This window comes from Carassius gibelio, chromosome A4 (genome assembly GCF_023724105.1).
Source record: "Carassius gibelio isolate Cgi1373 ecotype wild population from Czech Republic chromosome A4, carGib1.2-hapl.c, whole genome shotgun sequence".
Taxonomy (NCBI): Eukaryota; Metazoa; Chordata; class Actinopteri; order Cypriniformes; family Cyprinidae; genus Carassius; species Carassius gibelio.
The window spans coordinates 6,331,518-6,358,834 of NC_068374.1; the positions used below are offsets into that span (position 1 = coordinate 6,331,518).

Genomic DNA, 27,317 nt, shown 5'->3' on the forward strand with positions numbered 1-27,317 from the left:
CATATAAACAACTCCATAACAATGCGAGATAGCTAATCACACATGCACACAATTCAATTCAAACTTGCTTGTGGGACTTGGGGCTTGTTACAGCAGGAGACGGCGGGGTTTCGTGCTGAACACAGCAAGAATGTCTTGATATTCCAGTGAATCAGTCAATTCCCTTTCAAATGAATACAGGGACAAAGAGTTCAGTCTGTCTGTCAACATTGTTGCCCTGGTGCCTGTTTTTATCCGATTGACAGCTGAAAAGAGTCTCTCCACAGTACATGTCGTCATGGGCAATGTGAGGAGGGCGCGCAGGAGACTGTTCATGTTGGGGAAAATATCACGGGGGCATGCGTCGAGCACTTCTACGAGTGTTTCTTTTTTCTCGTTTGTGATCTTGTTGGCCTTTGCCTTTCTTTTAAGCTGCTGCACAAACACAGTGTGCTCCTCTTCCGCCACGGGAATGGAAAAGTGCACGCAGGCGGGCCGGATGAGAGCCTTATCACCAAAGGTGTCCGACCATGGAGAGCAGGCAGCAGCGGCACTCATAAAGCCATATGTGTCGGGCTTGAAACGAGTGTTTAGCTCCATCATCTGCTTGTCCAGTATGTCATTCCATAATTTCTGTAGGTCGGAGTTTTGCTGTACAGGTGATGATTTACCCAGAGTAGAATCAACGTGCGTATTGGCTAACCTGGCCGGCAACTTCCTCTTGCGTCATCCACTGATATCCCAGCTCACAATCTCGTGTTTATTCATCAGCTCATCTGTCAGTGCCATTACTTTATCAAATGCATCATTTTCATTCCTGAATTGTGTGTAGCTATCCTTGAGCCCTTCAATCAGATCAATACAATCTGTAACTGATAGTGTGGAAGATTGCAAGCCCTTAGTGGCGTAGTCGCTGACTTCAAATAACTGGTTGAATGTGACAAGCAGAAACAAAAACTTTTTCTTTTGCATTTGGTGCAGTAGGGAGTCAGCTTCAATTTTTGTTTGGCCAGAACTTTCGGAGAATGTGGCGAGGGTCTCCAAAATAGGTCCCAGGAGCGTCAACACTTTACTGACTGCATTTGACCATGAGCTCCACCTTACCTCACAGGATCTCTCCAGCTCCAGTGTTTTTTGCTCTGGTCGCATTTGCTTTTGAATTTCCAGAAATTTGGCATGTCTCTGCGCCCCATTCATAAAGTTATGCAAGCTGTTTATAATACCGAAAAACGTTGAAATGCCAGGGGACACTTTAGCTGCTGTGCACAGGACAAGGTTGAGTTTATGTGAGTTACAATGCACATATAAAGCGTGGGGAAACGTCTTCTTCAGTATCACATGTACCCCTCCTCTGTTCCCCGACATGACTGATGCGCCGTCAAACCCAAATCCGACGCACAGCCCTGGGTCCAGCTGCAATGGCTCCAGCACTTCCAAAATCTTAACTGATATAGCATCTGCCGTCATGTTGTCCGTTTCCACAAATCCCACAGCCCGTTCTTTCAAGGTGCCGTTGTTCAGGTATCTGATGCATACTGCCACTAGCTCTCGTTTTGACAAGTCTTTGCACTCATCTGCTAAAATCGCATAATATGTGTCCGGCTCATCATGCAAATCTGCCTTTATTTTTTTGACAAGGAGTGATGCTGCAATTTCCAGTATCTCATTTTGTATAGAGTGGTGGAGTAGTTTTCCATTCTTGGGTAATTCATCCAGTCGCCTTTTTATTTCTGGATCATATTTAGAAACCAGGTCAAGTAGTTCCAAAAAGTTACCCTTGTTTAACGCATCTGGGTTTTCCCGATGCCCACGCAACGGGATTTCTTGTTTTGCACAGAACAGGACGAGATCTATAACCATCATGATGTGCTGTCTATGTCTATCAATTAAGGATTTGTCGCTGGCATCGTTGTTCAGCTGGTTAATAATATTTCCACGTCCTGGCTGGTGACTTTGCTTGAAACCATCCATTTTCCCCAGTGCTGCAGCATGTGCCCTGCTGGCTTCATGTTTGCCACAACCCTCAGAAAAATGTTTCCAGTCTTTGAAGCCCGTATTAATGAACCTATCCTCATAAGCTGCTTAAGGGAAATGACGACAAGACTTACAAAAAACAGCATCTCTTGAGATGCTGTATTCCAGCCACGGAAATTTTGTGTACCACCTGTCAGAAAAACTCCTATCTTTCCCTGATATGTGTGCGGCTGGGATTGTACGGAGTTTGGGCTGGCTTGCAGCCTCATCTATTGATGACAGGTCTAGCGGAGGTCGTGACAGGTCTTCTTGGGGAACGGCGTTTGTGCTAGGCTGCTGAACCCTATCTCCTCCTATAACACATCAAACGCTATCATAAGTTACCTCTGCTCTGCCTACTGCCAATATTATTTTCCCTCCAGAAAATGTGCATATAGACGGTCAGACACTAACGATATCGTTACCCTAACTTTTAGCCTATACTTGCCTTGCTGGTGTGAGGGTGTGCCTACTACGGGAGGACTTGATGGGGAGAGGGCGGCCGAGCAGGATGGTAAGTCGCAACTTAAATTTGCAGGAGTTTCCTCCTGCTGTTCCTCGGAGCATTTCTTGCTGAATTTAAAATAAAATAAGCTGCTTTGTTTTGTTTTACGTTTCATATCGGCAAAACTGTCTGTGTCTGTCTTAAAATGAATGACGTCCGCCAACGTCATTCATTTCATTGGATCACTTGCTGGTGGGGTAGAAGCCGCTGATTGGCTGAGAAGATTTCGCTCAAAGCTTTCCTCGGGCTGCTTATTGGATGAACCGCTAGAATGAAAATCACTCACTACTCATGGCCTGGGCCAAAATGGGTGGGCCCGGACCTTAAATGGGTGGGCCCAGGCCCACCCGGGCCCAATGGTAGCGCCGCGGCTGCTTACATAAATAGGTAAAGCAAAACAAATATTCGGATTGTCCCTTATTTTCCCCCTTGTTTTCCTAAAGAATAAACACGTATTTTTTACAAGAATAAACATGATAATATATTATTCATTAATAAAAAATAATTTAAGCAATTAAAACCTTTTTTTAAACTTGAATTTAAATACTATTAAACTAACTTTAAATTCTCAAGGAGTTTATGAGTAAAAAAAAGTTCTAAATGAACTTGTGTTAACATTATAATTAGAACTAACAATATAATTTGATTTTTTTAAATGAACAATTCCTGTATAAAATGGGACAGCAACCTTTATATCAGTGGTTCTCAACCTTTTTTTCCAGCGCGCCGCACTATGGTCTAAGTGCAAGTCTACGCATATAATTTACATATTACGTCAGCAATACAAACCAACCTGATTTATAATATTATAGCCTAACTATTATGATATATAATCTATTACATTCATTGAAATAAACAATTCTACTCCCCATAAATAAAACACCTGATGCTGTCGGGAGCTGACCAATTTTGTGAGATTTAGCTTGAAAGGAGTAACACAAAGAAGTTGCGATTGTAACGCCTGTGTTATACTTCCACATGAGCAATCCGGACTCTGCAATTGTCCAGAATTATTGTACATCTGACTGTCTTTATATTCTTTTATTGACGGATTGCACAGGTTCGAGTAGCAATGAGCTTCTTCACTCTGCCTGCACATGTGCAATTTTGCTTTTGAAGCCAACTGACCAGGCGCACCTGTCCGCGCGGTCTTCTGCTCAGAGCCTCTCCCAGAAACGTCGGCCTCTATACCTAAAACATCTATAAAACATCGGCCTGGCGGAGGCCGCTATAATTTGGTCAGTGCTCTGTTCTCCAGCTCATCAATCGTCGGCCCTGAGTTGGTTCACGACCGCGGGCCGATGCCGTGCTTATCTGTGTGCGCGTGCCCAGTTATTCATCTCTTTTAACCACCGAGAGAGAGAGAAGAGGATAATCCCAGCGACATCTGTAGCTCTCAGGTAACGTTACGATTTCACTTCAGCTCAAAATACTACTTTGTTAATTTTGTGACACTGAAAAGGTACTAGTAAAGGCACACTGTGTTTTTTATACAGTCTATGGGCAGCTGAAGAGACTCATTTTCAAATAATGTTACCGTTAACTTGTTGAGCCAACGGTCACGGTAGCGATTTTTTTAAAAATTAATGTTAACGCCTTAATGCGTTTTCAGAAGTTTCTCGGAGGGAAAATGTAAAAGCGGATTATTAAAGAGAAGTCCTGACTGCTTTTTCACCGTGTTTTTCACTCTTTTACAGGCTTCCAGAAATAATCCGGTGAAATAATATGGTGAGCTATTGTTGCTGTTGCTTCTGAACTACAAAATGATTTTTAAATTAAATATTGAATGAAACTGTAATTATAAATGTAATGCCTTAACTCTAGATGTTTGTTTGTTTAAATGCTGTGTGAGTTGAGTCCTGCGCGAGCGGGGAGCAGAGTTGCCATGGAAACGGGGCGTCAACACTAGTGATGGGAAGTTCGATTCTTTTCCGCGAACCGGTTCTTTCGGACGGTTCGATTCAATAAACCGGTTGAAAAAACCGGTTCATCGGTTCTTTCACGCTCGACGTAATGAAGTCATTGGCGATGACGTAATGGCGTCACATCTATCAAACATTCAAATATATAAAGTCAGTAATCATAACTTTAGTCAGTTAAAACCTCATAATCAAGAAAAGTTTACATTTGAATTTTGCAACAACACCTAAATACAGTAACAGCAATAATGTGCATTTGAGGATTTAAGTCTTGAAGATATAAAGTAAATAAATTAGGTGTCATCAGCGCACAAACCATGATCCACTTAATAAACATAATCCATTGCGATGTATTTGTTATTAAATGAACTTACGTTTCGCCAGATTGCCCTTCATCCAAGCCCTCGAAATACCCGCGCTCATAACATTACTAGTACAGAATCAGAATCAATCACCAAGAGAATAGTGATGGGAAGTTCGATTCTTTTCCGCGAACCGGTTCTTTCGGACGGTTCGATTCAATAAACCGGTTGAAAAAAACGGTTCATCGGTTCTTTCACGCTCGACGTAATGGCGTCACGTCTATCAAACATTCAAATATATAAAGTCAGTAATCATAACTTTAGTCAGTTAAACATAATCATGAAAAGTTTACATTTAAGTTTTGCAACAACACCTAAGTACAGTAACAGCAATAATGTGCATATGAGGATTTAAATCTTGAAGATATAAAGTAAATAAATTAGGTGTCATCAGCGCAGAAACCATGATCCACTTACTAAACATAATCCATTGCGATGTATTTGTTATTAAATGAACTTACGTTTCGCCAGATTGCCATTCATCCAAGCCCTCGAAATACCCGCGCTCATAACATTACTAGTACAGAATCAGAATCAATCACCAAAAGAATCCCTTCGGTTCAGACATGCTGTGAGTCAGTTGGCTTCACGCTGAATCGCGCATGCGCAGTATCATCAGTTCATCGGTTCTCAATTCGGACGCGTCCGACAGAAACGATTCTCGGTTGAGTGTACTGATGATCCGAAAACTGATGCAACCGGTTCTTGAGTCGAGAACGAGAATCGCTCTAACCGGCACGTGCTGCAGTTCAGTGTCATCAGCTGCTCTACTCGTGTTCATGTTCTGTTTACTACAAACTCAATTTGTGAATGTCATCATTAACTATAAATACAGTACAGATATCTCATAAATCATCCCTTATTCCTATTAAACATAAGAGTCTTTAGAGTCTTAATTATTGTCCAACTTCCCTGAAAACCCATTTGGCCTATACATTATATACAATATACAGATTGGAAACATTAATCTAAAAATTTTTTTTTAAAAAATAAATAAAAATAAAATATAGTTATTTTATCACACTTTCCGATGTTTAACAAAATACTTACAAAATTACACGCATGCGCAATATCATCAGTTCATCGGTTCTCAATTTGGACGCATCTGACAGAAACGATTCTCGGTTGAGTGTACTGGTGATCCGAAAACCGAAGCAACCGGTTCTTGACTCGAGAACGAGAACTGCTCCAGCAGTGGGCGTGTTTGTTCATTATCTGACTCGGCTCAGTGTTCATCTTCAGTTCGGTCTTCACAGCATTTCAGTCAGTGTACTGTTTGAGTAAATGGATTACCCCGGGATATTGGTTAATTCTGACTCAAAGGGAGTGTCAGTCACGTTAAAAAAGTTAACAGTTTAAGTAATTTGTGGATTTATGCTTATTGGAGACGTGAACCGTTTCAAACGATTCAGTTCGATTTGGTGAACTGGTTCAACCGGTTCACTAAGAAGAATCGGTTAAATTGAACGATTCGTTCACGAATCGGCCATCACTACAAGAGAATCCCTTCGGTTCAGTATGCTGTGAGTCAGTTGGCTTCACGCTGAATCGCGCATGCGCAGTATCATCAGTTCTCAATTCGGACGCGTCCGACAGAAACGATTCTCGGTTGAGTGTACTGATGATGTGAAAACCGATGCAACCGGTTCTTGACTCGAGAACGAGAATCGCTCTAACCGGCACGTGCTGCAGTTCAGTGTCATCAGCTGCTCTACTCGTGTTCATTTTCTGTTTACTACAAACTCAATTTGTGAATGTCATCATTAACTATAAACACAGTACAGATATCTCATAAATCATCCCTTATTCCTATTAAACATAAGAGTCTTTAGAGTCTTAATTATTGTCCAACTTCCCTGAAAACCCATTTGGCCTATACATTATATACAATATACAGATTGGAAACATTCATCTAAAAAAAATAATAATAAAAAAAATCAAAATAAAATATAGTTATTTTATCAAACTTTCCGATGTTTAACAAAATACTTACAAAATTACACGCATGCGCAATATCATCAGTTCATCGGTTCTCAAATCGGACGCGTCCGACAGAAACGATTTTCGGTTGAGTGTACTGGTGATCCGAAAACCGAAGCAACCGGTTCTTGACTCGAGAACGAGAACTGCTCCAGCAGTGGGCGTGTTCGTTCATTATCTAGCTCGGCTCGGTGTTCATCTACGGTTCGGTCTTCACAGCATTTCATTCAGTGTACTGTTTGAGTAAATGGATTATTCTGACTCAGAGGGAGTGTCAGTCACGTTAAAAAAGTTAACAGCTTAAGTCATTTGTGGATTTATGCTTATTGGAGACGTGAACCGTTTCAAACGATTCAGTTCGATTTGGTGAACTGGTTCAACCGGTTCACTAAGAAGAACCGGTTAAATTGAACGATTCGTTCACAAATCAGCCATCACTACACAGAACCAATCAAGGGCACTATAAAAGCACTCACCCGAACCTCAATTCCCCGTCAAGCCTCCAACAGGACAAACTCCTCAAAGTTGTATCCAAGCTCTCCTGCAAGCCAGACGTAATGTGTACTCGCTTTAGTGTTACTGTAACCTGTGTTCTTGTTCTGCTGTTTCCAAGACCGTGGATTCTGCGGTTGCTGTAGTCTCCTGTGATTACCCTGAGCTGGTACTGTCTCTAGCTTATAAGAAGCAAGAGAACTTTAATGAGCAATCCTTGACTGTGGCTTTGACATCTGTGTTCCAGTCAAACTCACCTGTGTGATTCCCGCTCCATGTGAATTACATACAAGCCTGCACTAGAAGATCGAAGCTTCACCGTGCACTGAGGAACTGAAAACACTGAGCACTTGAAACCTTATTCTAATAAACACAGTTCTGAATTCACCTTTACACCTGTGTCCTGAGTCATACCTGACAGATATAGATTTATCTCTATCACACAAACTTTAATTACTAAAAGTCTCTCTCAGTAATTCAAATAAAAGCTATAATGTAAAAAAGTGTAAACCTCAATGTTGTACATTTAAAATAGTTTTATACGCAGCTTGATTATTGTGGTATAATATACATTTGCACCATATTCACTGCAGCAATTGTATCAAAAATGTGAGCGTACGAGTTTCTTAATTTGTGATTTGTGCATCTGCAATGAAGAATTTGAGAAGGTGAAACTGTTGTGTTTGGGAGAGGAAAAAAAGTATACAAGTTTGCAACTCTTAAAACATTTCTCTCTCACTTCAAACTTACTGATACACATGTGTGGCTTTTCTCTACAACCACAAACACACTGTCACAGGTGTTCAGTCGTTTTGACTCAAAAATACCTTCAGAAAATCCTCCCCTTCACACACACACACACACACACACACACACACACACAGAGACTGACTTACACAAAACCTGAAGGTCATAAATACACTGAAACTAATGAGATAATGAACTAAATAACAGGTGAACAGAATGAGTAACTAAACAGACTGTCAAACGACAACTAAAACACAATGAATAAAAAAAGTACACAAGTGTTACAATAACGTCAATATTTGCAAAGCCCTTTTTCCATTTCCTCTCTGCATTTTGCAGGTTGTAATTTTCTTTTGGTTTTGTTGTCATCAAGAACACTAGTTTCTCTCCTGGAGTGGACTTGTGCTCCTCATCTGTGTTTGTGTGGTCAGTATTTATGCAGAAAGGAACTTGATCTTCAACAACGCTTGGTGTGGAAAACAAGGTTGAAATGAATATATTATATCACAATAACTCCTTCCCTTCCTCAAAAACACAATGACCATTAATAAACATGTGAAAACACAATCATTAGCACAGTTTGTCTGTTTGAGTGTAAAGACGTCAGGGGCTTGTTCATCTGGTGTTGAAACAGAAGTTCAGACGGTATTTAAAGGAACTGTCAGTCATTTTGGGGTAAAATCTGGGCTTGCTGTGTAAGCAATTATTGCTTTCACTAGCATAAAACAAACAGTCATAAAGATGTCTTAAATAAGATGTAATTGTTTCATATAGTGATAACGAATGACTCTCCTTATATTTGGTGATGCACCGATCACACTGATGCTAGAAAGTGTTTATAAAGAAGATGTACTTGTTAGATCATATCCTGATTTCTACAGTCAGACTATTGTTCATATTCTCAGTCAAACATTAGAAGCTGTTTATGCAACTTTCCATTTATATTCATCTTCACGTGGTTCAGGAAATAAACCAGTTTTTGAAAACAAGTAAATCATGTTTATTGTCATACTGTAATTACAAAAAAGCTGCAAGAGTCACATTTCAAATCAAACTTTACTGATGCACTGAGTAATACACCATACAATACACAATTATATTAGTGTATTTCAGTCTGTAGAAACATCACTGTTGTTTTTCACATTCAGATTTTAGTTCATATCTAAAAATTCTAAACAAAATGATTTTAAAAAGTTAGATATGAAAATTTTTATATTACAATGTTTTTTTTTTATATTTATTTTTTATTTGTTTTTACAGAATAACCTAATTAATGTGCCATTCAAAAAAAAATATAAATAAACAGGTAAAATTACTGTCATATTTATTTGTTTATAATGCATATATGTACATTTGTATTATAATATGTACTATTTAAGCATACTTCTTCTCACAGATCCATTTAGCCCGATTATCACATTTAGTATCAAACCATTCTGATGAATCAATAACAGCACAGTCTTCATTTCCCTGATAGTTGTTTGGTTCTCCAGACGCCCAGAACCTGCATCAACAGATCAGAGTTAGATCAGAGCTGCTTTCTGTGTGATATGATACTGACTGAGACAATCATTTATTAGATAATAATCAGTTCAGTTCAGTGATTTCTCACCTATAGGTCAGTGTGCTGCCATCAACCCATTTCCATCTGCCCTCCACTTCAACATCAGTCAAACCAATCCAGAAATGATCAGAACCACAAATATTCTTCACAAAATCCTGAGAAGAGAAACAATAACATGATTTATAACACGAGCAAAGACACATTTCAGCACATTATCTTTAATTTAAAAACCAAACACCACGATCACACACACACTAGGGATGCACGATATTGGATTTTGGCCGATATTCGATATGCCGATATTTTCTAAATAATTTTGGCTGATGCCGATACCGATATCAATATATATACAAATATATACTGATAAATTTAAACTTTAATTTTACTGAAGAGAAATCCGTGTATCTCTTCTGTACTGATTCTACCATAAATGTATTATTTTACAAATGTAGACAGACATTCACATCTGAAAAACAGGTCAATTATTTCACTTGGAGAATATCGGTTTGGCTCATCGGCAGAAATATTCATATCGGCCGATACCGATAATGGTCATTTTAAGCTTTTATCGGCCGATACCGATGTTGTGCCGATATTATCGTGCATCCCTAACACACACACACACACTCTCTCTCTCTCTCTCTCACACACACACTCTCTCTCTCTCTCTCTCTCTCACACACACACACACACACACACACACACACACACACACACACACACACACACACACACACACTCACATGTTCCTGTCCATTGTTGATGATGATCAGATCTGTTCCTCTCTCTCTACAGTATCTTCTGCTCTCATCCCAGTTCTTCATCTCATAAGAAAAGTAGTAAAGACTGGATTGATGACACTTCCATCCATCTATAAACACAGATAAGACATCCCTAGTGAAATAGAAATACACTAAAATGCATTTGAAATACATTTATTTCATGATAACTATACTACAAACATTTACATATGTATGTACTTAATAAAAATACACTGCACTTGTACTTGTGGTATATTAAACTGGTAAACTTAAAGTCTGCCAAACTAGAAGATAGAAGAAAACAACTAACTCTGTACTGAATGCATTTGAATTGTGCAGAAGTAGTGCTGAAATGCAACTAAAGATACACTGAAGTTTATTTGATTGTGTTAAAGTGGGACTATAGCAATTATACTTCAGCTACACTTGAAATATCTTGCATTTAAAAACATTAAATATTATTCAGAGATCATACAATCCTCATCAACAGTGACATTTAAACACACTGTAGGATTAATATTGAGAGATGTGCACAAGTAGCACTACAAATAAAGTAAAAATATAATTATTTCAGTAAGCCTAGAGTGATATATCCATAAATATGTCAATAGATTTGAACTATTCTTGATATGAAATAAATATACTTTTAATATTTATTTTTTATTTTATTTATTACTAGGGCTTGAACTAAATTTGAATCTAAACCAAATTAAAAAGGTTATGTATATTACTTGTACTAGTAGTGTATATTTTATTATAGTTGTGAGTGCTTTTAATCTACTGCAAGAGCTCTTTACAGTTTATCTCTTAATTTCACTGTATCTGTAGACTCTGTTTATGTTGTATACTGTAACAGACAATGACTTTCAGAAGGAAACCTGTTTCTCAAAGGAAGGTTTCTGTAACAGTGTTTTAAACTGATCTCATTAGTGCTCTCTAGACACTGAAGCATCCCTTAATTATCATTAACCATTGTAAACATAAACAGCTAAGAATGTTTTTGACTTAAATATCTGATTTTAACCTGGAAGTTTGTTCAAGTTGGTGTGTAGTTTTGAGATTGTGTTTATAGTTGTGAGAAAATGGTGAATTTTGTTTCATGAATTGTGTTGGCAATCAAGAAAAACTGTAAAGAAACAATGCTTATGTTCAATTAAATGAATACTGACTTATAAAGCCAATTTAAGATGTCTTAAATAATAATTTATACTCCGCTGACATCTCTATCATTAATCATTATAAACATAAAGAGCTAAAGAAAGGTCAATTACAAGCATTAACTACACAACAGAGCCAGTTTAAAATCTGAGTCTGCTTTAGATCAAGTCAGCAGTTAGACTGAAGAAACTTACCTGGCAAACACTTCTGAAGATCATTTATTTCTGATTTTAACTGGTCTCTCTCTTTAGTGAGGTTGGTGAAGCTGACACACAGCACTATGACTGCAGTCGTCAGAACAACAAACATCAGCCCCAAACACACACCAGCTGCTCTGGAGATCGTCACACCATCACTTCCTGAAGAGGATAGATATGATGTTAGTCTCTTCACTTCCTCTTATCATACGACTCACATCTTCTGAAACATGTGAACTGTAGACTAACTTTAACGCTTGTCAGAAGTTTATTAGTGTGGTTTTTGTTCTTGTGTTTTGTGAGTAAATGCAGAGGAACAGTTCACTCAAAAATGGTTTCCTGATTATTTACTCATCTGAGTTTCACTGTATTTGACTTTTTTCAGCCGATGATATATATTTGGTTTTGGAGGAAAACGTGAACAGGTCTCAAAATAAACCTTTTCTAAAGGTCAAAAATCCATATTTACACTGAAAAAAAAGATTTGTTGGATTTACTCAATCGAATTATGGACATTGGTTCCACACATTCAGTTTGAGTTCAAAGTATACTATGCATTTATGTGGTTTCATTATAATACGGTTGTGTTAATCCTATGCAATTTCAAAAAGTAATGTGTACATAGTCTTTTCAAGTTACACTAACATGATTCAGTTATGCTAGTTTAACATTATTTTTTTATTTCAGATATCTGCTTCAATCATGTTAATTCTGTGCAATTAAATCAAGTTATCTTAACATAATTTTGATAACTTCACTAAAATTAAATTTTAATACATTTCAATGGTTTGTTGTCTCATGTTTCATTTCACGTAACACAAAACTTTTGTAAATCCTTTATTTAACAATTTGAACAATGTGTAATTTAAATGGCATGTCTAAATAACATTGTGCTTTCAAAAGCATAGCATAAATAACTTCTCTGATTATTAAATTTAATAAAAATACATATCATTTTTAATTAGACTAGTATAAAAACAAACACAGTTCATTTTGTATGCATAACATGTAGATCAACAATATATTTAAACCTTCATAAGTTTTACAAGATTTCTTTTTTTTTTTAAACAATATCATAAACATAAGTAACATTATACTGCATGTAACTGTGCGTTTAAAAACTAATACAACATTGTAACACTAATTTATTTCATTTCTCTCAGAAACCTTAAAACTGTACACAAGAACACCAGTACCTGGAACTAGGGCTGCACGATAGTCACATTGCAGGATGTGCGATGTAGGCTGTCGTAGTTGATTCGTTATTCATTAACTGTACGGGCCAGCTGCTCCCCGGCCCTTGACGAATGTGATTCGCGGATTAATTGTACAGCTTAACCATCATAGAGTGAAAGTTTATCTTTTATATGTGTTTTTAAGTCCTGTCAGTTTAACAGGGCAGAGAGAGAGAGAGCACGAGAGAGAGCATGCGAGAGAGCGAGAGCGAGCCCCGGCCGCAAGCTCACCAGCTTCAAACAACACAAGCGCTATATTGCTCTCTCTCCCTCGCACATATTAATCAATTGACACGATGGTGTCGATGATTACATCATTTAAAATGAGAATGTAAGTGTGCTCACCCAATTTTTGTTTGTAAGAAAAAAATAGATTAGATTTCATATCGCTATATATATCGCAGAAAAATAAAATATCGCAATGTCATTTTTTCCCAATATCATGCAGCCCTACCTGGAACTGTTATTTCAAGAAAAACGCTTTCGTTTCAAAGATAATCATATATAGACATTACAAAACAATGTGAAAATACAGTATCGTATCTGTTTATAGTTTAGGTAAGGGTCAATGTATCTTATTTATGCTAGTTCAACCATGTTTCATAGATTTAGCTCTCTAATCAATCAACTTCTGAGCCAGTCCAAAGAAGGGCCAATTTCAGACAAAAAAAAAAAAAGATAAAGAAACGAGAGCAGGCAAAGGGGAACAGTCTAAACAACAAGACCACGGTTTACCCTTTGCGGTGGTCTTGCATGAAGGCTGCTGAAATTTTCCGAGGTTGATTGTTTGTAGTCTCAGTAGTCATTCAAAAATCAGTCCATCTCACTGGTGGAGTTCAGATGTGAAATTTTGGACCTTGATAGAGAGTTCACCTGCATCCAACTCCGTGATGAGTTTTTGCTAAATTTCATATGTAAAACGCAACTTTGTGGGGTACTGCAGGTTAAGAGCATAAATTAGACCAAAAACATTGAAGTTGCAAAATCCACACTGTCGAGGTCCTGAAGCACTGCTACACACTCTAGCACAATGTCTACATCATGGGGTTCATAGTCTGCAGTGTGCTTTATCAGGAAGATGCCCATGGTAGTCTTCTCAATCGCACACTGTAAAATAAACTGGATCTTCTTCCATGTCCTAAAGACAGAAAAAAAGATGAATATGTATTACAATTAATGCTACATGTCTAGTGGATAAAATTATAATTTTTTACATTCATGTTGCAGTGTGCATATTTGATGAAACCATGTTTTTTAGATGTATTAATATTTTGCTTGTTGAACCTAGTACAGATTCCATCAGTTAAGCTCTAACTACTCACCGCATACTCCTGAATGAGCTCTTTAGGGTCCTCATTAAGATAGATACACAGTCCTCTGATGGCAAGTTCACAAGCTGCATCAATGTCATCCTTAAAAATAAGCCAAAGCAGAAAAAGAAAGGTTAGTTTAAGACATTACTCAAATCACAATTAAACAAGAGCACAATGGGTCTCATTCACTAAAAGTTCCTAAAAATGTATGTGTATGGCAAATATGTTGTAGTCTAGAAAAATATAATAAAGATAATAACTTGATTTTATTATGTGAAATGTAATGCAACTTACCTAATGCTAATAACATCAATTACAAAAAATAGAGTGTGAATACATGCAAACAAACAAAAAAGAATTATAGTGTGCTAACCTGACATCCAAACAATGCATTTTTAAAAATCAGTTCAATAAAGCAAAAATAACTGTTCTTGCCTTTTTGATCATTAATTTCCCAATTCATGTTTATAGTAAAACTTGATAATATATTAACACAAAGAGAGGGTTTGTGCTAATTCAGCATCATCATATGCAATTAGCCAACTATATACGGTAGTAAACCTTTATAGATTTCTATCTATAATCTGTCAATATTTAAACAAATGTTGATGTAAGAGATTATGTGAGCCTGGAGACTGTAAAATACCTTATGACTTTATATAATTATTGGTTAAGTATGAAAGGGATCTTTTACAGGCAATCAGCCGTTATCCTCCTAATGGCATCTTCTAGTTCAGACACAGATTCAAGCCAGATGGAAATACCACTCTCTGCCAGCTGCTCGAAAATGATTCGAAGAACAGCCGATGTCATTGTCCAGTGCCTCAATAGTGAACTCAATAGTAAAACAATAGTGAACACACCCTCAACACCTGTTTGCATGTTTAGATACAGCACTTTTTAAATGTGAAATAATTTAAGAATTTATACAATATCACTGTAAATCAAAGTAGCTTTTCCATTATAGGAAACAAACAAAAAACGTAAAAAATTATTTTGAAGCTATTTTTACTTTTTTATTCCTTACCTTTGCAGCAGAAAAATCTCTTTAACGTTACCATCTGCACATGTCCAATAAAATAGTCAGCCAAGGGGTATTCATCAGTTAATTCACCGACTTCTACAAGGCTAACTGCCTTTGTTGGGGACTGACTTAGCTCGTAATTTGTCTGAACAGGCTTTGGAATTCCAAATGTACAGCAAATGTCACTGTAAAGAGAGAACGAGCAGAAATTAGTCATAAATAACAACAACAATTAATGATTTTAAGTAACAATTTACTGTACGCTTCCAAATTAAAGACAATGCTATTTATAATATTACCCCCTTTTAAGATGTACCTTTTTGGAAAAAATGTATGGTAAATACTAGAAAATTAACCAACATTCACTTTAAAAAACAATTTATAGCATACCATAAAATAACCTTTATTGCAGCAGTCATTTATATTTATTATGATATCCATCTCAAAGTGACAACCATTTTAGTTAGCCAATAAAATTTTTATTAATTTAGATGTGAAATCCTAATATTGTAATCTTAAAACCTGCCTGAGACATTTTTGTGAGTTATGGGCGAGGGCCGGGCTATCGAGTATTCGTTTACTTGATGAATTAGGTCCCTGCACTAAAAACATACTGTATGTTTAACCAGTGGTGGAAGAAGTACACAAATCAAGTACTTGAGTAAAAGTACAGATACGTATAGTAAAATATTACTCCAGTAAAAGTACTCCTTTTTCAATTTTACTCAAGTGAAAGTACAAAAGTACTCAATTTTTTATGTATTTAAGTAAAAAAAGTACTGAAAGATAGATGGATTAATAGAGAAAGATATATAGATTAATTTAATTTTATATTAGCACTTTTTTTTTTTTGAATCCTACTGCTCAAAATACCTGGGATTTTTTCCAAAATAACCACTATATGGAGTCAAGATATATTTTTGTTGATATGGACTACGTTGACGAGAGTAATGTTCAATGTGAAGCTTACACTGTGATTTACCTGAGAGAAAACAGAGATGACCATCTGATCTTCACCAGTAAGAACAAAGTATTTTGAAGTTTGTGGTTTTACAGAACATCACAGTTATATATGACATGATAATAAGGCCTGAAGTTAGGAAGAACATTTTAAGGAAAATATAATTATATTTTCATAATGATTTTTTCCTTCTCAAATCTTGTCTGTGGTGTAAAAACAACCCTGGCCAAACGGGGTGCTTCTCTTTTCCTCTTTGATAATTACTGTAACGTTAGTTACCATGTTCTGAACATCACATCCTTTCTTTTCTCCCCAGATGTAATCTATATATATATATATATATATATATATATATATATATATATATGGTTGAATAAAAATATTTGGACATTATTTATAAAAAATTACCTCAAGTTAGCACCAGCAAGCTTGTTAGCTAGACAGTTAGCATCAGCTAACAATATTTACTTATTTTCGGTACGGTTATGAATAAACATTCATGTCAGTCTACTCGTCTAGTTAATCCAAAGAATATAACGTTACTGTTGATAAACAATATAAAAACAGACGTCACATAGGACATGGCAGCATTTTAATAAAACTGTTAATATTACGGCAGCGTGGAATTTGAATAAATGAGTTATTTTATTAATCTGTGTTAATGTTTATTTATTTATTTTTACCTAAAGCACAGAGACGCTGATTGATGTGTCTGCATCGTCTGCACTCGGAGCATTTCAGTGGGCTTAAACAGATCACTCTTTACAGCGGATTTAGTTCCTAAACAACTGACAATTTTGACCTAAATATGATTTTCAGTTACAACAATTAATCCTAAATTTCGACATTAATAACTTACTTTTAGCAACATCAAATGCACGTGCGCTCACAAGATCTCCCGGTTCTTACTTCTGGTGACTCGCACTAAACGGTTCATTTGAATCAGTGAGTGGTCGACTCCAGAACAGCTGCAATCGGATCATTCTAATTCGTAAACGAATCGTTTGGTGCGATTCGCGATCCGATTTCAAAGTTTATTTTTTAAAGTTACTCAAAATAAAACTACTCCAGTAAAGTACAGATACTTGAAAAATGTACTTAAATGTAAAGCTACTCCGTTACTGTCCACCACTTTCGTTGGTAAATCAAAGACATGCACTGACAGAGCGAGCGCTTTTGCCCATTGCAGTGATATGACAACGGCTGCGAACCCCTCCCCCACACAAATCCTAAAGTCCATGTTATTATTATTCACCTGATGAGAACTTGATTTCCATCTGTAAATTGTTTAATCGGATTGTAGAAGTTTGATAAACTAATGTTACCAGTAATATTCATGGTTTACTTAACCTGAACTTTACCCACCCAAAAACAAAAGAAAAATCTGCGACTACACTCAACGAAATATACCATCGACATGATTTAAAAGCGTGTAGGGTTATCTTTAAACATTATTGTTGCATTTAATCTGACAATTAATGCATTTGTATAATATATCATACGATAGATACTGAAATTCTTACCTTTTAACGAGCTTTGAAAACAAGACAGTCAGTCCCCTCATGTGTCCTTTCCAAACCAACGGTCCTGGTGTGGTCTGGACTTCAAAGCGCATGCGCAGACGCTCTCGCGCGCGTTGCTCCCGCGCAAACGACGTATTTCACAAACCTGAATTAGATTAATTATAGCCTACACAATGGAATTAAGTTGAGAAGAAATACAAAGTAATTGTGTGACATGGGCCTATTTTAATTAAAGAAATCAAAAAGCAGAAAAAAATCATTTTACATGAACACCATTTGTTTGAAATCTGAAACAATTTGAACATTTTCTTGCAAAGTGATTATATCATGTTTTGATGATTATGTTGAATTTCATTTAGAATTTAAACAATACAATTATGTTTCCATCTTAAACATAAATGTATTAAGTAGATTGTAAGTGTATTGTTTTAGTAAATTCAGTAAAACTGCTTTTCCTTTTTTTCAGTGTAGGAAGCTTTAAATTAATCCACATGGTTGACAAATAAGTGTCTTCTCTAGCAAAACGATCAGTCACATTCAGGAAAAAAATAAAGCATTAACCACCATCAACAAATGGAGCATGTCAGATCATACTGGAGGACCTGGAAGAGAGTGAATAATCAGAAAATGTCCTTTAATCTCAGTTACCTGTGTGTCGAGGTGTTTGGGGTTCTTCTGTGTTGAAGTCTTCTGTGTGTCGAGGTGTTTGGGGTTCTTCTGTGTTGAAGTCTTCTGTGTGTCGAGGTGTTTGGGGTTCTTCTGTGTTGAAGTCTTCTGTCTCTTTCTTATGTTCCATGTCTCTTACAGCCTCTGCACTGACGTAGATATCAACAATCCTTTCTTGCTATCCTTCACAATTCCATATACGCCTTATTCAGCCCGCCGCCATTTTTAATCGAAAACGAGGCTGTGAGGGTAAACCGAAAATAACAACAACTAAACATGGCTATGTGGACCATAGACATATATATAGATAGACGCCCCATCGAACGCTTCTGCCAATTGGCACTAACGAGCCGAAATCTTGGACCGGTCGCCAGCTCCACTCAGTGTAACGTGTTTGCCAGGTGCAGCTGTCAGCGCATTAAATCAAATCATATCTCACTGAATACCCAACTGAATTTGACGCGGGTTTTTTTTTTTTTGCTGCAAAGGTCATTCGTGCAGCTATGATACAGGACACATGGTTCAGCGTATTTTAATATTCATAATAGGCATACAGTTACATATTATATTCTGATATAATATATAAGTGACCAGACGCCCAAAATCTAACCCAGACAGCACATGTACGTCTGGCCGCCCTGCTGAAAAAAACAATAGAAACCATTACAGAAATTCTAATGGTTTCCATTACAAAACCATTACAAACCATCAGCAATTAACCATTAAAACCATTACCAAATGGTTTCCATTACGTAGTGTGTTTTGGGCATATTCCATTAGGATTTATTGGTTTGTATTGGTTTCCATTACAAGTTTGTATTGGTCACGATTTGCACATAATGGTTTCCATCACAGTTTTGTATTGGTTCTGATGGTTCCATTACAAGTTTGTATTGGTCTTTATTAAAACAAATGTAATGGTTTCTGTTGGTTTTGTAATGGTTTTGATGGTTCCATTACAAGTTTGTATTGGTCTTTATTAAAACAAATTTAATGGTTTCTGTTGGTTTTGTAATGGTTTTGATGGTTCCATTACAAGTTTGTATTGGTCTTTATTAAAACAAATTTAATGGTTTCTGTTGGTTTTGTAATGGTTCTGATGGTTCCATTACAAGTTTGTATTGGTCTTTATTAAAACAAATTTAATGGTTTCTGTTGGTTTTGTAATGGTTCCATTACAAGTTTGTATTGGTCTTTATTAAAACAAATGTAATGGTTTCTGTTGGTTTTGTAATGGTTCTGATGGTTCCATTACAAGTTTGTATTGGTCTTTATTAAAACAAATTTAATGGTTTCTGTTGGTTTTGTAATGGTTCTGATGGTTCCATTACAAGTTTGTATTGGTCTTTATTAAAACAAATTTAATGGTTTCTGTTGGTTTTGTAATGGTTCCATTACAAGTTTGTATTGGTCTTTATTAAAACAAATGTAATGGTTTCTGTTGGTTTTGTAATGGTTTTGATGGTTCCATTACAAGTTTGTATTGGTCTTTATTAAAACAAATTTAATGGTTTCCGTTGGTTTTGTAATGGTTCTGATGGTTCCATTGCAAGTTTGTACTGGTCTTTATTTGCATATATTTAATAGTTTTCGTTGCAGTTTTATATTGGTTCTGATTTGAATGTTTAACTGATAGCTGGTAATTAGGCCATTAATTAATATAAGTAAATAATTTAAATTATTAATACAAACTGTACACAGGTTTTGTCAAGAATATAATGTTTTTATTTATTTAAACTTCATACCAACCTTTCAATAGCAAACAGTTCAGGTTGTTTTGCAAAGAATTAAGAATATGCACCTAAAATCAAAATTATTCACAGAATACTCAACATAGCTGGAATTAACACAAAACCTTGACATTACATTTTATTTTAATTATTGTTATTCATTAATGCATTATAGAAATGCAGGAACTATGAACTGTTTTTGTGGCTTGTAGCTGTCTCAGACCTGCAAAAAAAAAAAAGAAAGAAAAAAGGACAATTCATTAGGACAATGTACCACATTACCAGTATGTGAGATTATCCATACATATATTTATATGGCAGTCTCAAAAAAGTTATTGATTTTTCTTTCATGCCTAAAATCATTAGGATTTAAAAAAAAGAAAATGTTCCATGAATATATTTTGTAAATTCCCTACCATAAATGTATCAACTTAATTTTTTATTAATAAAATGCTTTGCTCTGGATTTGAAATATTTTTCACAATATTTAGATTTTTTAGCACCATCAGATTCCAGATTTTCAAATAGTTGTATCTCAGACAAATATTGTCCTCCTAACAAACCATACATCAATGGAAAACTTATTTAGTATTATTATTGAAATAAAAATCTAAAAAATAAATAAAAACAATTACCCTTGTAACTGGTTTTGTGGTCCAGTTTCACAAATAGGCTTGAATAATTACATTATCTACTTTTTATGGTACATAGTCTCTATTCACTTCGAGTCATATTAGATAAGAGGTTGTAGCACACTTACTTACCACTGACAGTTTTATCTGGTTTATGTCACTGATCTCCTCAGCCAGGTATTTCCATACACTTAGGAGGTGTTTATTTCCTATAAGGTGTGGCCTTTTTTCTTCAGCTTCTGAGACAGACACTCTTGTTTTGAACACACACACACATACACACGCACACACACACACACACACACGCACACACGCACACACATAAACAAAAATTGAAATTCAAGAACTGATGGACTAATCTCAGACTTTAAATCTGACCACTCTCAAGTGGAAATTAAGTAGCATATGTGACCTGTGCTGGCAAAGTTAGTCACAATGAGCAAAAATCAGTTGAGGTTTTTTTTCCTCATTAAAAAGTCCTTCAAAATGATGTATAACTGTATATATATATAAAAAAAGACTGAGCTACACCCGTTTGAAGTTGAAAGAGTTGGCAAAGTCAACTCTTTTCTATTTTCTAAAGGTTCCAAACCAAAATCACTGAGCAACATTGCATCTTTTCCTGCAGTTCTTTTCTTAATAATAATTCACTTTTTTATTTACATCCGAACAAAAGCATTCAAGTAAGAAAAACTAATAATCAAATGTAAAATCCCTTTATTCATTACAAATAAATTAATTATTAAAACTATAAAAGCAGTTCAATTAGTCATTCTGTGTATACAGGTGCTCGTCATATAATTAGAATATCATAATTTCAATTCAAAAAGTGAAACTTGTATATTATATTCATTCATTACACACAGACTGATATATTTATTTATATCTGACAACTAAGGAAAATCCCAAATTCATTATCTTAGAAAATTAGAGTATAACTTAAGACCAATACAAAGAAAGGATTTTTAGAAATCTTGGCCAACTGAAAAGTATGAACATGAAAAGTATGAGTATGTACAGCACTCAATACTTAGTTGAGGCTCCTTTCCCCTGAATGACTGCAGCAGTGCGGCGTGGCATGGAGTCGATCAGTCTGTGGCACTGCTCAGGTGTTATGAGACCAGGTTGCTCTGATAGTGGCCTTCAGCTCTTCTGCATTCTTGGGTCTGATATATCACTACTCAGCAGCAGTACAGTCCTTTCTGAAGCGAGACACTTCTGGTTCTGTCTGTTGTTCAAGAGTGTCTTGACACAAGGAATGTGAAGCTGAAACCCATGTCTTGCATACGTCTGTGTGTAGTGGTTCTTGAAGCACTGGCTCCAGCTGCAGTCCACTCTTTGTGAATCTCCCCCACATTTTTGAATGGGTTTTGTTTCACAATCCTCTCCAGGGTGCAGTTATCCCTATTGCTTCTACACTTATTTTCTACTACATCTTTTCCTTCCTTTCTCCTCTCTATTAATGTGCTTGGACACAGAGCTCTGTAAACAGCCAGCCTCTTTTGCAATGACCTTTTGTGTCTTGCCCTCCTTGTGCAAAGTGTCAATGGTCGTCTTTGGGACAACGGTCAAGTCAGCAGTCTTCCCCATGATTGTGTAGCCTACAGAACGAGACTGAGAGACCATTTAAAGGCTTTGCAGATGCTTTGAGTTAATTAGCTGATTAGAGTGTGGCAACAGGTCTTCAATATTGAACCTTTTCACAATATTCAAATTTTCTGGGATACTGAATTTGGGATTTTCCTTAGTTGTCAGTTATAAACATCAAAATTAAAAGAAATAAAGATTTGGAATATATCAGTCTGTGTGTAATGAATGAATATAATATACAAGTTTCACTTTTTGAATGGAATTAGTGAAATCAACTTTTTGATGATATTTTAATTATATGACCAGCACCTGTATTTATCAGGATATATATATATATATATATATATAACTGTAATTTGAATGTCGGATTGAAATGAACACTGTTATTAGAGTAGTTAATTGTTAGCATAAGTGCGGCTAATAATAATAATTAAAAAAAAAAAATAATTAGCATGTTTTTGTGTTTTGCTTTGGTACTGAAATTGGTACTGTGACAACACTAATAGTTAGACCTCGATTAATGTGTTCAGGTGCACTGCAGGTTGGAGCAAAACTCTGCATGTAAGTGGACCTTAAGAGACAATGTTGAGATCTCCTGCAATATGTCCTGAACATGCACTATAAAGAGGGAGAATGACTTACAACACTGGTGTCCAGTCCTGGGCTGGAGGACCACCGTTCTGCAGAGTTTCTGCTGATCCTTGATCAGCTGCTCAGGTCTGCTTAACTGGGGTTGGAGCTAAACTCTGAAACAAGAGAAGACAACCAATATTATGAAGTAAAAAAAAAAAAATGATTCAGAAATATGCACAACGTTTGAAAATGCACAAAGATGAGAAGAAAGCTATGTGTTTAATGAGAACTTTCCACTGAAAAATAAGAAGCAATATTAAGTCACAGATGCATTTTTATCAATTCTTATTAATATTGTTTAAATATGTTACAGTAACCTTGTGCTTTATCAATGATTTTCAGTCTCTGAAATAGAAAAGATCTATCAGTGCTGAATGGCATCATACATACATCATATGTAATGATATTTAACAAGAGTTCTAACACTGTGTCGTCACTGGACAGCACAACAAAATACAACAGAGCCTTTTATAATCAGTGATGCTCTCTACACTGGATGCGGCACGAAACAACAAATCACAGACGGTGATCTGATGCCTTTTACTATTCATGATGTACTGACACAAAGTTTGAATGATTTTTAACAGTCACTTAGCTGTGAGAGTGTGTAGCTTGGAGATAGAGATCTTTTTATGTTTCTGAAATAAGTCTCATGTACACTAAGAAAACTGCATTTATTTGATCATAAATAAAAATGGTAATGTTGTGAAATATTAGTACAATTTCAAATAACTGCTTTATATGTAAATATTTTGTACAATTTTATTCTTGTTTTCACAAAGCATGATTTCTGAAGGATTGTGTGACACTGGAGACTGATGCTGAAAATTCAGCTTTGATCACTTATTAAAACAAACTTAAACAGAAAATAGTTATTAAAAAAATGGTAATTTCACAATTTAACTGTATTTTAATCAAATAAATGCAGCAGTGGTGAGCATAAAATATGTCTTTGAAATACATGACAAATCTGACCCTTACATTTTTGAATGGTGTATGTTTGACGAATTGCTTACTATTCATGGTTCATAATGTCTAAAAATGTTCTTCGACAGGAGATATGACTAGAGCACAGTCATCAGCATGGAAGAACCTAGGAACATAAGCACTGTCACAGAGACAACAATATTTATTATACAATGCCAGGTATAAGGCATATACTATAGCAGAGGTGAAATGCAGAAAAGAAAAATAATAATTCAAAGAATATATAATTTATATAATCATTTACAATAAATATATATATTTTAGTTTTACTTATTTAGTAATGCTCCTACAGCGTGGACATCAAAATGTGTATGTTTTCATCCTCTCTGTCAGCAGCCCCCTTCAGAAATGTTAAAATCAGGAACTTCTCCTGCGTCATAGAGGTTTTTTTCTGGCACTTCTGAAATCACAGAACAAGTTTGTATTCATGTGTTTACCATGAAAGATCAAAACCTGAAGGTTTCAGTCCATTTTCACGCTCTATGTAAGTGATGTAACGTTATCCGGTTACGTTAGTGCACATTTTAGGATTAAACAGTGGATACTTTTAGGGTTAAATTAATTCGGTTAAGTTACTTCCATTCATCCACTGATATATATGGAGAGAGAGAGAGAGACAGAGAGAGAGAGAGAGAGAGAGCGAGCTCATCTACACACAAGATGACATTAAAAGCCCAAACTTAATAAACAAGAGCTCATGTCTATCGTTAACTTACCTCTTGTATTTAGCCTTACCTTTGAGATGCTAACGGACTTTTTCTGACGACGCTAAACCATTTCTATAAAGTAAATATTAAACGAAAGCGTATAATTTACATGAAATAAAGTGTCAGGAACACTTTAATGTACTATTTGTGTAATTTAATAGACTAAACTTACCTAAAAAAAAAAGTGAAACCACATTGAGTGTCAGCGATCAGCTGCTTGACGGTTGGGCTGCCGCCTCGTTTCCATGGTGACGTCCTCCGCTCCAGTTCTGCGCGCGCGCACATTACAGCATGTGGAAGTCACGCAGAATTTCACTGTTATTTCACATCTATTTTTGGGCTAAATTTGGACCAAATCCGACAGACAAAACAAAGACCAACTTTTCAAGTCAATTTTGAAGGCCATGACGAGTCGAGTTGATTTAAAAAAAAAAAAAAAAAAAAAAAAAAAATTAAATGAATTAAAAATAACCTTTCCAAATGACGTATGGTGGCAATCCAAGACAATACATACCACCAATAGAAAAAAGCAATTTACCAATAGAGACCCACAGGGACCATTACTGTGACCATTACAACCAACATAATTCCCATTATAACTATTAAAACCATTACAAATTTTGTAATAGTTTCTATTGTTTGTGTGTTCATTTTTTTTTTCAGCAGTAGCCTACCCACTAAGACCATTACAGTTTTCCAAAGAAACCACTAAATTTATTGGAGTCATAATGGTTTCTACTGGTGTCCAGTAGATACCAGAAGTTTCTAAAGGTGTTCTATTGGTCCTTAATGGTATCCAATAGACAATACACGCCACCAATAGAAAAAAGCAAAGTACCAATAGAGACCCACAGAGACCATTACAGTGTCCATTAAAACCATTAGAATTCCAATAAGAACCATTAAAACCATTACAAATTCTGTAATGGTTTCTATTGTTTTTTTCAGCAGGGCGACGTCGGCCCAATATCGAAACGTCGTCCTCTATACCTAAAACATCTATAAAACATCGGCCTGGCGGAGGCCGATATAATTTGGTCAGTGCTCTGTTCTCCAGCTCATCAATCGTCGGCCCTGAGTTGGTTCACGACCGCGGGCCGATGCCGTGCTTATCTGTGTGCGCGTGCCCAGTTATTCATCTCTTTTAACCACCGAGAGAGAGAGAAGAGGCTCATCCCAGCGACATCTGTAGCTCTCAGGTAACGTTACGATTTCACTTCAGCTCAAAATACTACTTTGTTAATTTTGTGACACTGAAAAGGTACTAGTAAGGCACACGGAGACTCATTTTCAAATAATGTTACGAATATGGTGAGCTATTGTTGCTGTTGCTTCTGAACTACAAAATGATTTTTAAATTAAATATTGAATGAAACTGTACATTATAAATGTAATGCTTTAACTCTAGATGTTTGTTTGTTTAAATGCTGTGTGTGCGTTGAGTCCTGCTCGAGCGGGGAGCAGAGTTGCCATGGAAACGGGGCGTCAACACAAAAACCGTTACTGGCAAGCAGTAATCTCCGTCTCTCGCTGCGGTTTACACTGTTTTAGGTAAGTTTTAGTCGCAAGAATCACACAGATATTACATACAAATGTTCCTGACACGTTTCTTGTTTGTTATTGACATGTTTCAATTAAATTTATTTTATAGAAACGGTTTTGTGTATTCGGAAAAGTCCGTTAGCATTTTAGCAGTTTTCAGGTAGGCTAACTCTGATTGAGGTCTTGTTGATGAAACTCTGGGCTTTTAATCAAATCTTCGTGTCTGTATGGGATATTTTGATGGCTCTGTGAATGTTTTGCTGGTGATTTGTCAGTATGTTATTGGAAAAGGCTGATTTACTGAATCGATGACGTCACTTACAGTGAGAGTGTAATCGGCTGAAATCAAGTTCACATGAGTTTTGATATTTCATGATAAACAGATATTAATACAAATTGTTCTGTGATTTCAGGAGGACAGAAAGAAACTCTACAGAACAGAAGTGAAGCTCCAAGATTTCAACATTTCTGAAGGGAGATACTGACTTAGAAATACAGGTGACTTGAAGAAGCTCATGAAATACATTTATATGCCTTTTTTCCGAATATATTTAACCAATTTTAAGAAGTCCCTGACATCATAATGTAAGTCGCACTCAACTTAAAACTAAAAATATAGATTGTGTTATTTTAAGATTATATTATTAGTAGTAGAATATGTATATTATAGGGCTGGGCGATATGGAGCAAAAAATATATCTCGATATCTTTACAGGAAAAATAACCCCCCTAAAACTACTGCAAAAACAAATATGCCAAATATTACATGTTTAGGGCCCTATGAAACGTTTTATTTTTTTCTTCACCATATGCTTTATTGTTACCTAATTCTGTGTTTTAGCATGTGTAATTATTTAAATGCATAAAAACAACTTAATTAGTTTTTAAAAATCTTAAAATAGCCTTATGTGAAATTTTTTCCCTGTTCTGTGTATTTACATTTTTCTGGTTGTCAAATGAAGGCATAAAACATTTAATTTATCTTTTAATTATTTAAAATTAAGCAAACTTTATTTTTTGTTAAACAAAGGGGATTTACTATTAAAAATAAAACATGGAAGAAATGTTGTGTGATTATTCCTTAAAAATATATGTTC

General features: G+C 35.9%; 1 protein-coding gene and 2 long non-coding RNA genes across 5 annotated transcripts in view; all 3 read right to left on the reverse strand.

Moving 5' to 3' along the window:
- Positions 1-9,034: 9,034 nt before the first annotated feature.
- The window catches only part of LOC127968328 (CD209 antigen-like protein C), a 71,212-nt gene continuing 52,929 nt past the window's right edge, over positions 9,035-27,317 (reverse strand). The window contains exons 1-5 of one of the 2 annotated variants that reach the window (XM_052569464.1): positions 18,382-18,665; positions 11,675-11,839; positions 10,305-10,432; positions 9,610-9,716; positions 9,035-9,501 (exon numbers count right to left, since the gene is read on the reverse strand). In XM_052569464.1, the coding sequence (XP_052425424.1) occupies positions 9,372-9,501; positions 9,610-9,716; positions 10,305-10,432; positions 11,675-11,839; positions 18,382-18,529 (678 nt within the window). In that variant the 5' untranslated portion in view covers positions 18,530-18,665 and the 3' untranslated portion in view covers positions 9,035-9,371. Of the gene's footprint in view, positions 9,502-9,609; positions 9,717-10,304; positions 10,433-11,674; positions 11,840-18,381; positions 18,666-27,317 lie in introns of those variants that run through there. The other variant, XM_052569473.1, reaches the window with a different exon arrangement.
- LOC127968617 (uncharacterized) lies at positions 12,547-17,865 on the reverse strand. Of its 2 annotated transcripts, XR_008156031.1 has the most exons (4): positions 17,734-17,865; positions 15,253-15,434; positions 14,235-14,324; positions 12,547-14,050 (listed from the first exon to the last, which is right to left on the reverse strand). It is a non-coding gene; the product is annotated as an uncharacterized LOC127968617 (long non-coding RNA). The 2 variants fall into 2 exon arrangements; XR_008156030.1 differs by lacking the exon at positions 17,734-17,865 and having other exon boundaries at positions 15,253-15,494.
- On the reverse strand, positions 19,049-25,625 carry LOC127968605 (uncharacterized). Its single transcript, XR_008156027.1, has 6 exons — positions 24,851-25,625; positions 24,707-24,750; positions 24,001-24,371; positions 22,994-23,097; positions 20,894-21,014; positions 19,049-20,352 (listed from the first exon to the last, which is right to left on the reverse strand). It is a non-coding gene; the product is annotated as an uncharacterized LOC127968605 (long non-coding RNA).